Source organism: Lissotriton vulgaris, chromosome 10, assembly GCF_964263255.1.
Source record: "Lissotriton vulgaris chromosome 10, aLisVul1.2, whole genome shotgun sequence".
NCBI lineage: Eukaryota > Metazoa > Chordata > Amphibia > Caudata > Salamandridae > Lissotriton > Lissotriton vulgaris.
In genome coordinates this window covers 276,317,755-276,330,659 of record NC_141698.1, presented here as the reverse complement: position 1 = coordinate 276,330,659, position 12,905 = coordinate 276,317,755, and the positions used below count along the sequence as shown (strand labels likewise).

The 12,905-nt window shown below is 42.9% G+C and overlaps 1 protein-coding gene across 1 annotated transcript in view; it reads right to left on the bottom strand.

The window, feature by feature from the left end:
• The window catches only part of PTPN23 (protein tyrosine phosphatase non-receptor type 23), a 599,643-nt gene that overhangs the window by 234,462 nt on the left and 352,276 nt on the right, over positions 1 to 12,905 (bottom strand). The window contains exon 18 of the mRNA XM_086941008.1: positions 14 to 165. Within this exon, the coding sequence (XP_086797134.1) occupies positions 14 to 165 (152 nt within the window). The remainder of the gene's footprint in view (positions 1 to 13; positions 166 to 12,905) is intronic.

Genomic DNA, 12,905 nt, shown 5'->3' with positions numbered 1-12,905 from the left:
GTTGCCCACTTACTTGTGCTTAGATTCCATTAGGATCTTCCGAACTGCTGCATATTTGACGTTGGCATCAGTCAAGGCTTTGAGGATATTCTCCTGGGCTGTTAGATTCTGATCTATATAAACTTTAAGCTGGTCGTACTTCTTCAACTGCTCCTCAAAGAGTTTCTGAAACACAAAACAGGTCATCTAATGTCAGCAGATAACGGAAATGGGCCAACTGGAATCAGAAGAGAAGAGCAACAGATGTCCTCCCAGAGGAGACGAACGGGCCATAAGACGTTTGGCCAGAAAGATAATGGGCTAACCAGACTCAGCATAATGGGCTAACCAGACTCATCTTGGATGTAGCTGTCCAAGTGAGACCAACACACGATCACAAGGGCAAGCCAGCCAAGGATCATGCAGATCAATGGGGACAAAGTCAGCACTGGGTGGACCAACTGGTACCAGACTAGACAAAGATGGGATAGTGGGGACCCATCTGGAGAGAGCAGAATGGATCAATGGGGGACATGCTTAGAAAAGGCTGGTCAAAGAAGACCACAGTATGAGGGGAGAATGATTAATAGGCACCTAATAGACAAGTGTTACCCAAACATTTTTGAACCAGAATCCAACTTTTAGAACGACAAATTTTCGTAACCAACCTAAATCTAAATCCGTATTTGTAAAGTGCAAACTACTCACCCTTACGGGTCTCAAGGCGCTGTGGGCCGTCGTGGAAATTAAGTGAGCTACTGCCCAGAGTCACATGGTGCTGAGCTGAGCTGCCGCCGGAGCCAGGGATCGAACCGTGAACCCTGTGCTCCGAAGACAGCTGCCCTGGCCGCTGCATCACACCTCTCCACAACCTAGCTTTAATGGACGAGGCAAGAGGCATTTTTAAATGTAATAACAATCGTTTGTAAATGTCACAATCCTGACCATGTCCCTCAAAATCGTACTATGGCCAAGATACTGATCAACTCATAAAAATGGCAGATCTTCACTGGAGTCGGGACACTTCAGAGTAGGGTGCAGGTCGGTGACATCTGTTAACTAAAATCACAAGGCTTCTGAAAAATCCTGGTGTTGGTACAAGTGATTTTAGCAAATTTGAGAACCACCTTCTGCAGCAGAGGGTTATATATGGAATATGCTACTTACCAGTATGCATCTGTTCTTGGCATAGAGGGCTGCAGAGTGGTACATTTATGAATAGATCGCCATCTGGTGTTGGGCTCGGATGATTGCACTTGTTTTTCTCTTGGAGAAGTCTTTGTAGTTACGAGATCGATGACTCCTCTCTTGGGTGCTAGTGCGCATGGGCATCAGCTCCATCCTTAGATTGTTTTGCCATAGTAGGGTTAGATGGAGTAGTATGATAGAATACAGAAAGAGATGCCCATGTAAGTGTATCTAAATAAGATAGTGTTGGAACAGACACAGATTTCCGGGGAGGCAGGGAGGGCATGTACCACTCTGCAGCCCTCTATGCCAAGAACAGATGCATACTGGTAAGTAGCATATTCCGTTCGAGGCATATGGGCTGCAGATGGTACATTTATGAATAGATTCTACAGCAGTTACCTCCCTAGCGATGGTTACCAGTGTCTGTTGCAACAGTTTGAAATAAAGTTTTTAGTACAGCCTGGCCCACCCTTGCTTGTTGTTTTGCCTGCACATCAACACAGTAGTGTTTTGTGAAGGTATGTGGTGTAGACCAAGTTGCTGCCTTGCATATGTCATCTAGGGGAATGTTTCCCAAGAATGCCATAGATGCCCCTAGTTTACGTGTAGAATGAGCTCTAGGAGGAACAATTAATGTTCTCTTTGCTTTCATGTAACATATTTGTATACATTTTACAATCCACCTAGCAATGCCTGCTTTAGAGATAGGATTGCCTTTATGTGTTGGTGAAAACGCTACAAATAGTTGTTTAGTTTTCCTGAAAGTTTGTGTTCTTTCTATGTAATATAGTATTGCCCTTTTGACATCTAATGTATGTAGGGCCCTCTCTGCTACCGTCTGTGGTTTTGTAAAAAAGACTGGTAGTTCCACTGGCTGATTGATGTGGAATGCTGAAATCACTTTAGGCAAGAACTTTGGGTTTGTTCTAAGAACCACTTTATTGTGGTGTAACTGTAGAAATGGTTCTTGTATTGTGAATGCCTGTAATTCACTCACTCTCCTGAGGGAGGTAATGGCTATAAGGAAAGCCACTTTCCATGTAAGAAATTGAATTTAACACCTGTGCATAGGTTCAAAAGGTGGTCCCATTAGTCTGGTGAGTACTATGTTGAGATTCCAGACTGGAGAAGGTGGCAGTCTTGGTTGAATGACTCTTTTGAGGCCTTTCATGAAAGCTTTAAGTGCGGGTACTCTAAACAGGGATAGGTGTTGCCTGTTTTGTAGGTACGCTGCTATAGCTGCAAGATGTACTCTAATGGAGGTGTAAGCAAGGTTACATTGTTGTAAGTGTAGTAAATAACAAATGATATTTTGTGTTGATGAGTCCAGAGGGTTGATGTTGTTACTATTACAGTATACAGCAAACCTTTTCCACTTTGCTGCATAACATGCTCTGGTGGTGGGACGCCTTGCTTGCTTAATAATTTATATATAGTTTGGAGGTAAATTTAAGTATCCAAATTCTAGGACCTCAGGAGCCAGATCGCTAGGTTCAGTTGTTTGGGATCTGGGTGCATTATTTCTCCATGGTTCTCTGTAAGGTGCATGGGTAAGATTCTTAATTATTGATGTGGCACCTGTGAGAGTTGCAGGAGCGTGGTGAGCCACGGCTGTCGTGCCCACGTGGGTGCTACTAGAATCATGGTCATTGAATGTTGTTGCAGTTTTCGAACCACCAATGGAATTAGTGGGAGAGGGGGAAAAGCGTATGCAAATTTGTTGGACCAATTTATCCATAATGCATTGCCATGCGACAGGTGGTGTGGGTACCTGGATGCGAAGCTTTGGCATTTTGCGTTCTGATGAGTGGCAAAGAGGTCTATCTCCGGTTGCCCCCATCTTTGGAAGAATGGTTGCAGTATCTGGTTGTGCAGTTCCCATTCGTGTATTTGTTCTGACTCCCTGCTTAAGATGTCTGCTATCTGATTTTGAACCCCTGGTAGGTGTTCTGCGAACAGATAGATGTTTTGAGGAATGGCCCATCTCCAAATTTCCTGCGCTAGTCTGGAGAGTTGGAGAGAGTGAGTCCCCCCTGTTTTTGAATATAATACATTGCTGTCATATTGTCTGTTCTGATCAGGACTGCTTTGTTGAGAATTTGCATTTGAAAAGCTTTTAAAGCTAGAAACACTGCTATTAGTTCTAGGTGATTGATGTGCAGTTTTCTTTGCTGTACACTCCATCTTCCTTGTACTGTATATTTGTCCATATGAGCTCCCCATCCGGTGAGCGATGCATCCGCTGTTAGCACCACTTGTGGAATTGGCTCTAGGAACGACCGTCCTTTGGAAATGTTTGTTGTGTTCCACCATTTTAGAGAGCGATGTGTACGGTCGTCTACCAACAACAGATCTGTAATCTGACCTTGAGCCTGATTCCACTGTGTTGCTAGACATTCTTGCAGCCGGCGCATTTGTAGTTTGGCATATTTATTTATTTATTTATTTATTCAAAGTTTTATATAGCGCGAACAAGATCCTTACAGATATCAGAGCGCTTCACAATGACATGGTAGGGGCAGTAGGAATGAACAGGGGTAATGGGAGCAATGTAGTAGTCACTAACATGAAAGGATAATAATAACATACATAAAACATATCAATATACAGTCAGGTAAACAGGTAGTATAAGACGGCACAAGTCATTGATCCCACTACAGAGGTGTTTAGGTACACTTTGGGTGTGTGGAAGGCTTATACCAGTGTTTTAGTATAGAGAGAGCACTGAGTGGGGGCAACCGGGAGGGTGAATCAGTGACCCAACGTGTATCATATATTGTAAGAAAGTAGCGTAGTAGTGTCTCCATCAAGTAGAGGTATAGTGCCAAAGGACAAGGTGAGTATTGACACAAGGCAATGCAGAGTCTCTGATCCAGCACCTATAAGGTTCAGGAGATCTTGGCCAGAAGGATGGTTTTCACCTCTTTCTTGAAGAGTGCAGTGGAGGAGATACGCCTGGTTTCAGGAGGGAGCGCATTCCAGATCCTGGGTGCCATTCCTGAGAAGGAGCGCTTATAAGTTTTCTCTTTCCGGAATCTACGGGGTTTCAGGAGTAGATTTTTTGAGCTTCTATTGGATCTCGAACCTCCTGATATAGACAACTTTTGAGCGAGGTAGTTGGGTGCATTGTGGTGCACGGCCGCGTGTGTCATAACTGCAATTTTTAGTTGTATTCTGGCTTCAAAAGGCAGCCATTTTAGGGACTTTAAGTCTGGGGAAATATGCGAATGTTTTCTTGAGCCAGTAATGAGTCTTGCGGCAGCGTTCAGGGAGGCTCTTAAGGGTGCTGTTGTGGATAGCGGGAGTCTGCTGAGGGCCACAATTCCGTAGTCTATTCGAGGGATGACTAACGCTTGTACAGCAGTTTGGAAGTCTTCAGTAGGGAGGAAGGGTTTAATTTTCCTCAGTGTGTTGATTTGGAAATTAGCTGCTTTTGTGGCTTTGCTGACGTGCTGCTGCATGTTGAGCTTGGCGTCTAGTGTGATGCCTAGGGATTTCGCCGAGTCCACGATGGTGGGTTGGACATTGAGTGCTGTTAGGTTGTTGAGCCATGTTTGGGTGGTGGAAATTTTCGCCGGGGGTGAGATGAGAAGGAACTCAGTTTTCAGAGCATTTAGTTTGAGGTGTTTATCGGCTAGCCAAGATTGAGTGTTAATAAGCGTGGAATTCAGATGTTTGATATCTTCCGGAGATTGAAGCTTTAGGTACAGTTGTGTGTCGTCGGCGTACATATGGAATTGGACATTAGAAGCTTGGAGCAAGGTGGCGAGCGGTTCCATGACTGGTATTAGCAGTATGCAAGAAGACATCATCCCCAATAACTGCATGAACACTCGAGCTGTTAGCGAGTGTTGTGGTTGAAATCTTTGAATTAATGTGAGCATTGTTTGAATCTTGACTGGATTGGGGTATACTTTGCCTTTTTCTGTATTTATAGTAGCCCCTAGATATTGTTGAACCTTGTTTGGTTGTAGGTGTGATTTTGTGTAGTTGACCGTAAACCCTAGCTGGTGCAGCAGCTGGATTGTCTTTTGTGTGTTTTGAAGACATTCCTTTTGTGACTTGGCCTTTATTAGCCAATCGTCCAAGTAAGGGAAGACGTATATTTGTGGTCTTCTTAGGTGTGCTGCAACCACTGCTAGGCATTTTGTGAACACCCTTGGTGCTGTTGTGACACCAAACGGAAGGACCTTGAACTGATAATGTTGTCCTTCTACAACAAACCTGAGATATTTTCTGTGGGCTTTGTGAATTGGGATATGGAAGTAAGCGTCTTTTAGATCCAGTGTAGAAAGAAAGTCCCCTTTCTTCAGTAAAGGAAGTACTTGTTGGAGCGTAACCATGTGGAAATGTTCTGAATTTATGTATGCATTGAGAGGTCTGAGGTCCAGTATTGGTCTTAGAGACCCGTCTTTTTTGGGGATTAGAAAGTATAGATAGTATACTCCTGTTTGCTGTTCATGTTGTGGAACCTTCTCTATGGCATGCTTTTGTAGTAGTGATAGTACTTCCTGTTTTAACAAGGTCAGATGATCTTGACTCATTGGACGAGGTTTGGGGGGGATGTTTGGTGGGTTAGCTGTGAGTTCCAGGCAATAACCATGTTGGATAATTTGTCTCACCCACCTGTCTGATGTGATGTTTTCCCAGACAGGTAGGAACTGTGCTAGGCGTCCCCCGACCGGTGTTACATGGTCTGGGGGGAGCTGTATGAAGTCACTGTTTTGGGGTAGGAGAGTTGCAGTTGTTGTTATTTCCTCTGTAACTGCCTCTGGAATTACCTCTGGGTGATGTTGGGGTAAAAGAGGTAGATTGCTGGCCTGTGCCTGTATCCTTTGATCCGCCTCTATAGGTGGACCTACGAAAGGAATCCCTTTGAGCTGGCTGTTGTAATGCTCCCATTGACTTAGCCGTTTCTGTGTCTTTCTTCATCTTTTCTAACGCCTCATCTGTACTTGAGCCGAAAAGTGTTTTACCATCAAAAGGTTGGTTCAACAAGGAAGTTTGTACCTCTTGTTTGAACCCTGAGACTCTGAGCCATGCATGTCTTCTTAACATGATACTGATGTTTATGGATCTTGCTGCAGTGTCTGCTGCGTCTAAGGTGCACTTAATGGAAGTGTTAGTTATTATCTTCCCTTCTTGTATGAGCTGATCTGCCCTTTTTTGATGTTCTTTAGGGAGATATGTAATGAGTTTTTCTAACTCATCATAATGAGCTCTATCATAACGTGCAAGTAGTGCTTGCGTATTAGCTATGCGCCAGCTGTTTGCCGCTTAGGATGCTACTCTATTGCCAGAGATATCTATTAACTTGGACTCCTTGTCAGGAGGAGGAGCTTCTCCTGTAGTTAGTGAATTTGCCCTCTTACGAGCGTTTGTGACCACTAGTGAGTCAAGAGGTATTTGTCCCTTAATAAATATTGGGTCCTTTGGGGCAGCCTTATATTTTTTATCAATTCTTGGGTTTAATACCCTAGCTCTTACGGGGTCTTTAAATATATCTGATGTGTGATTGAGGAGACCCTTAAGCATTGGTAGGGTCCCTGAAGTCCTTTGTGCAGCAGGTAGTGTTTCTAAAAGGAAATCTTCTATTTGAGGTTCCGCATGTAAATTTACCTTGTGGTATTTTGCTGCCCTATTAATTAACTGTGCAAAACCCGTATTATCATCAGGTGGTGAGGGTTTTGAGGGCTACAGTTCAGGGTCATTCTCGTTATCTGACACTGCGTTATAGTCTTCCCATGGGTCTGCGTCTTCTGGGATAGTGTCGTTATCATCCCTAGGAAGTTCCCCCTCCCCTGTGTCACTTTCTACATCTGTTTGAGGTGTAGATGGGCGTAGTGTAGAAGGTGGAGGAATAGCTGGCAGAGTGTGAGGAAGAGGAGAAGAGGGTGTGTCTCTAGGTTGTGGAGAAAGTGGAGGAGTTGTATTAGTCCCCATTGTTCTCTTCTTAGGGGGAGGAGCTTTGTCCTCCAACTGTTCATTTTTCCTCTTTTTAGGTAGTTTTGTCACCACCTTGCCAGTTTGTGGATCAATAAACAGAGTCTTTTGTTTTTGATCTGTTTGTTGGGCCTCGAACAACTCTGGGATTGCGTCTGACTGCATTCTCAACACCTCGTGTCTTCGGGCTCGACGGTTTCTAATAGTCGACTTGGAGGAGAATGCCGCGCAGGCTTCACAGTCCCTGGACTCGTGTTCAGGTGATAAACAGAGGTTGCACACTTCGGCAGGTCCTTGTGTGGAAATTTAGCACCACACGCTGGACATTTTTTGAATGGAGTCCTTTCCATGGACTCCGGGCTGGACTACATCGAGCTAGGCCCCCTGGTCTCGTCGACGTAGAAGCTGAAAATCTTGTTGTTGACGTCGAAGCGCGTCGAAATGGAAATGAACTTGCGCTCGATAACAGTACCGTCGAATTGGAAAGGGAATACGCGCTGAAATATAACTCTTTTCTCGAAGTCGATTCGGAGCGCTTTGATCCTCATCCGAACCCGATGGCGGAAAAAAACAATCTAAGGATGGAGCCGATGCCCATGCGCACTAGCACCCAAGGGAGGAGTCATCGGTCTTGTGACTATAAAGACTTCTCCAAGAGAAAAACAAGTGCAATCATCCGAGCCCAACACCAGATGGCGATCTATTCATAAATGTACCATCTGCAGCCCATATGCCTCGAACATATATATATATATATATATATATATATATATAAAATAATATATAAACGCGTAGACCGTCCATATCTGTGCACAAATGGTGAAATGAAAAAAATATTGAAACAGAAAATAATTGCCCAGACCTGACTTTCTTCATGGTGCCGTGGTTGCCTTGCTGCATAAGATGAAAGCGTTGGTGATTGTGAAGATATATATATATATTTTATAAGGCAGTATGGTCGGACGATCTTTTGTTAATTACACTTGACATAGAATAGCTGTTTACCAGCATTGACCACTGCCAATGACTTGAGGCCATCAAATACTATTTATCCAAGCGTCCAATTGAATATTATGGACATAGTAAAGTCATTATTGCACTAATTGACTGGTGTTTACATAACAATTTCCTTCTCTTTAATGATGCCTTATACAAACAACTAAGAGGAGTCGCTATGGGGGCCTGTTTCTCCCCCAGCTATGCATGTTTACATGTCGGCTGGTGGGAGGAACAGGTCCTCAGGCGCACACATAAATCCACATTTGAAGCACATATCACTGCATATTATCGGTATATCGATGATGTGTTCCTATTATGGCAGGGAACACAGGAAGAGGCAGAATCATTCATTGCAGCCATTAATGATAATTGCATGAATTTAAATTTCACCTCTACTATCGACAAGCTACAAATTGATTTCCTTGATGTAAGGCTTCAGGTCAAGGAAGGAGTATTATGTACTACGCTATTTCGTAAACCCACAGCTGGGAACATGACGTTGCATGCTGAAAGTTCCCACCCAAAACATCTAATAGCGAGTATTCCGTATGGAGAACTCCTAAGGTTGAAACACATTTGTAGTGATAATGCAGATTTTTTGACATGCCAAGAAGAAATGTGCAAGCGTCTTAGAAATAGAGGGTACAGCAATAAAACCAATAATGAGGCCATTGTTAAAGCTAGTGAGCGTCCCAGGAGTACTTTGTTCACAAAGCAACATACTGGTCAGAATCCAGTGGAGAATGTTTCTGATAGTCCTAGATTTATAACTACTTTTTCTAGGCAGGAGACAGGAATTAGAGCCATTGTAACTTAACATTGGCCAATTGTTTTGACTGATGTGGTGTTACAAGAAAGGTTGCCCAAGGTACCATCAATCACCTTTAGGAAAGGTAAATCTATGGGCACGGACCTTGATAAAAACTCTCCAGAAACTAGGAAACCACCACTCTGGTTGCACTCTACCAATGGCTTCAGACGCTGTACCTCATGTCAAGCCTGTAAGTTCGGGTGCAATAAGACGAGCTATTGCACACCTTTTGAAACATCTCCTGTTCCAATAAAAGGCAGCTATAATTGCAAAACCGAATGTGCTGTTTACGTTCTGACGTGCACTTGTGGGCTAAACTACATTGGTAGTACTAAGCAGCCAGTGCACGTCAGAATATTGCAGCACATAAGGGCAATACTACACAACGATCCTGCCTACCCTGTGGCCAGACACTTTGCTAGTTGCCATGATAAAGACATTAATTGTCTAACATACTATGTTGTCAGAGCCATACCAAAATCCAAGAGGGGTGGCAATAGAGAGCGACAGCTCAGGCAACTTGAGACCAAGTCCATATTAGATTTGGACAGTAAGTGGCCACAGGGATTAAACAACACAGAAGATATGTATACCTTCTTGTAAGGGTATTTGTTGGATTGTTGTGTTGATGATGTAAATGGTTACAATTATGATGTCTGTCAAACTTTTTTGGTACCATTGGAGACTTATAAATATTTCCAAATAGTCAGCTGCTATCTTTCCTAGACCTTTCTTTGATTAATTTGTTTTATAAGATAATGGTTTTTTAGCAATATGCTATTTTACGTAATAATTTTATTATTTTTAATATTTTACCCCAGCTGGAGTATTTTATTAATGATGGATTATAATACGTGCTTGCTATCAACTATTATTATTGTATCTTAGTATATTAATCAAGGTCTTAATATAATATATTTATTATTGCACTGCACTTTTTATGCTATTTTGCACACTACTGTTTTATGCACTGTCATATTAGTTCCTAATTTAGGACCTTAGCACTTAAGCACTTTTATTGGGTATTTTGGTTGCCTGGATTTATCTGGATAGAATTGCAATGTACATGGGCAGTGCATGTGTGAAAAAACAAACAAAACAACGCTGATTCAATATGGATTTACCCAGAGAGAATCTTTTTGCATTTATTTATAATTACCAATTGTATTTAAACAATTGTAGTTGTTTAAATATGCTGTATTTGTTATATTAATGTTGCGTGCAAAATACATCAACATTTTAAATTAAATGAATAGCATACAAGCATGTATTGGTGTAGGGCATAGAAAAAGTACGCTACACACCTTGCTTATGAAGTCTTTTTACACTGTCTTTTGACCATGTGACTGTTTTTTAATGCAACCCAGGTGTGCACTTTCACTACATGTATAAAAAGAAAAAAATGGAGCAGTTTAAGCTGAATGTGATCAAGGGCTGCACAGCCCGAAACGCGTCGTCGTGAGAAGTGAACAATAAAGTTCTTTTTTGCCTGAAAATCTGCTGCAGAGGCCTGAGTCTCCTTCCTCGCCAGGTGCTTGCTGGAAGTGGTCGGGGTAATTATATATATATATATATATATATATATCTGACATTTACAGGCACACATATTTTAACTGACATTTTAACCTATTACGTCATTTTAACCCTTCGTTTTTTCAGTGAATTTGAGGCTTTTTTTTTACGTAAAGTAACAATATAAAGAGATGTCATTTTCAGTAAGGTAGACCTACTGGCTTTATCAAAGTGTTACAACACAAAAATATAAAAAGCTGGCCTAATGGCTTTACCAAGAGGTCAGCACATCAACCTATATAAAGCAGACCTGTTGGCTTTGACATAACTATAACTAACACTAACACACAAACACGCTCACACACTCACACACTCACTCACACACTCACACACACCCACACACACACACACTCTCACACACTCACTCACACACACTCACTCACACACACTCACTCACACACACTCACTCACACACTCACTCACACACTCACTCACTCACACACTCACACTCACACGCACACACACACACACGCACACACACAGGCGCACGCACACGCACGCACGCACACGCACGCACATGCATGCACACACGCACGCACGCACACGCACGCACACACACTTTTCTCCATTTTTTTATTCTAGACAACTTAAAATGTGAGTATTAGTCAATATTTAAAACTCTTCAGGTCACAGGCAGAGAAGCAACTACAAGAGGGCCTCGGGTTCCAGTTAAAGAGAATACATGCCCAGCTAGGAGTGCGTTAAAAATATTGGTAAGCTCTCCTGGGACCATGTGTTTAATGACACAGAGACTTGGTTTAAAAAAAAAAAATCTTGGGGGTGCTGTTCTCCCTGCAGCCCCTGACAACACTTTTATAACATGATGGTGGTGCCCCAGGCCAGATTGTGGAACAACAAAACAGGGAAAATATGTAAATGAGCACTTGAAGGGCATTATGGGGCGATCCTGGACGGGAGCAGCTAATAATAAATGAGCAGCTCCTGATGCTCAATTATATTTTATTAAATATTTTTTTGGGGTGTCCATGTGTATTTGGGGCTGTTGGAGGAGGTCTGTGGCCTCTGCAAACTCTACTGGCTCCCCAGGCAGCAATCATCCAGGGTACAGACAGGAGCCAGACTTTTTATTTTTGCCTGTGGGTTTTTGGTCCCATCCAGGGCACCCACAACCTTTTTAAATTTTGGTGGACACAGGGGGAGCCCCAAGGACCGCGCTGCCCCTGTGGTCTCCCCAGCCTGCACTCATAATGAAGCCGGCAACAACAAAAATGCATTTCTCCTGTGGGAGAAGTTTCAATGTCTGCTCCCGCAGGGGAGCAGCCACTCTTTCCAGCCCATGCTTGCAGGCATTTAAGGAAAGTAAATGTTTGCTACCACCTCAGGTGAAGCTATACTTCCTCTGTTCCCCAGGGACAATAAATGGATGAAGGAAGGGGACCACACACAGGCCCCAATCCCCAACTGAGTCTCCAAGTCATAAAATGCCTGCCAAACATCTTTGTTGATATGAGGCAGCCAATCAGATCTTATCTTTTGATCTGCCGGAGTTCTGGTACTACTGTATCTCTATATTTACATAAATTCTGAACCTTCATTTCTCAAAACCAACTGAATGGATTTACACATTCACAAAAAGCACACTTTATGGGTAAAGATCTAGCTTTCTTCCAAGTTTGGTGAAATGCCGTTTTATATACTGATCGCGCGCCAGGGCACTTGAGCACTTTACATTCCTACCGGATTACATTACACAGGGTCAACTTAATTGTATTATAAACATGGGTGATTAAATGATTTGCAGAGAATCAAAGGATGTTGAGTCAATGCCGGGATTCAAACCTATTCTCTTCAATTGGACTGGAGTGCATGGCTACCCAGGGGCCTCCCAGCACTAGAAACCAAAATGACACCCACCAAAATCTACATCACGACTGAGACAAGGCTAGTTCACAAACAGCCAGGTTTTCAGAGCCTTTCTGAAAGATAATTCTTCTGGAAAGGAAGGGAGAAGATCTAAGACTCTCTTTAGCATTCTATGATTGCCATAGCCTCTTTCTGAAAGTTTTTTGGCTTGGTAATCCATCGTGAGGGTTTATCAGGCTCTTTGGGCTGAGAGGGCTCCAGAGACAGTCAGGCCAGAGTGTCAATGCCTAGTTCCTGATGGTACTGCCTAGAAACATGACCTTCACCTTGTCCCTGTTCAGTTTAAGTCAGCAGTTTGCATTCCAAATTGTTGCTTCCTGTGAACAGGGGAGTTCAAACCAAGTTCTGGAGAGATAGACACAACTATTTGGGTGTCCTCTGAGTAACAGACTATTGACAATGCAAAGATACAAACCATCTCGGACAGGGGGCACATATATATATATATATATATATGTTAAAGAGGGTGGAGCTGAACGCTGACCCCTGAGGCACCCCACAATTCGACTAGAAGTTGCCAAGTAAC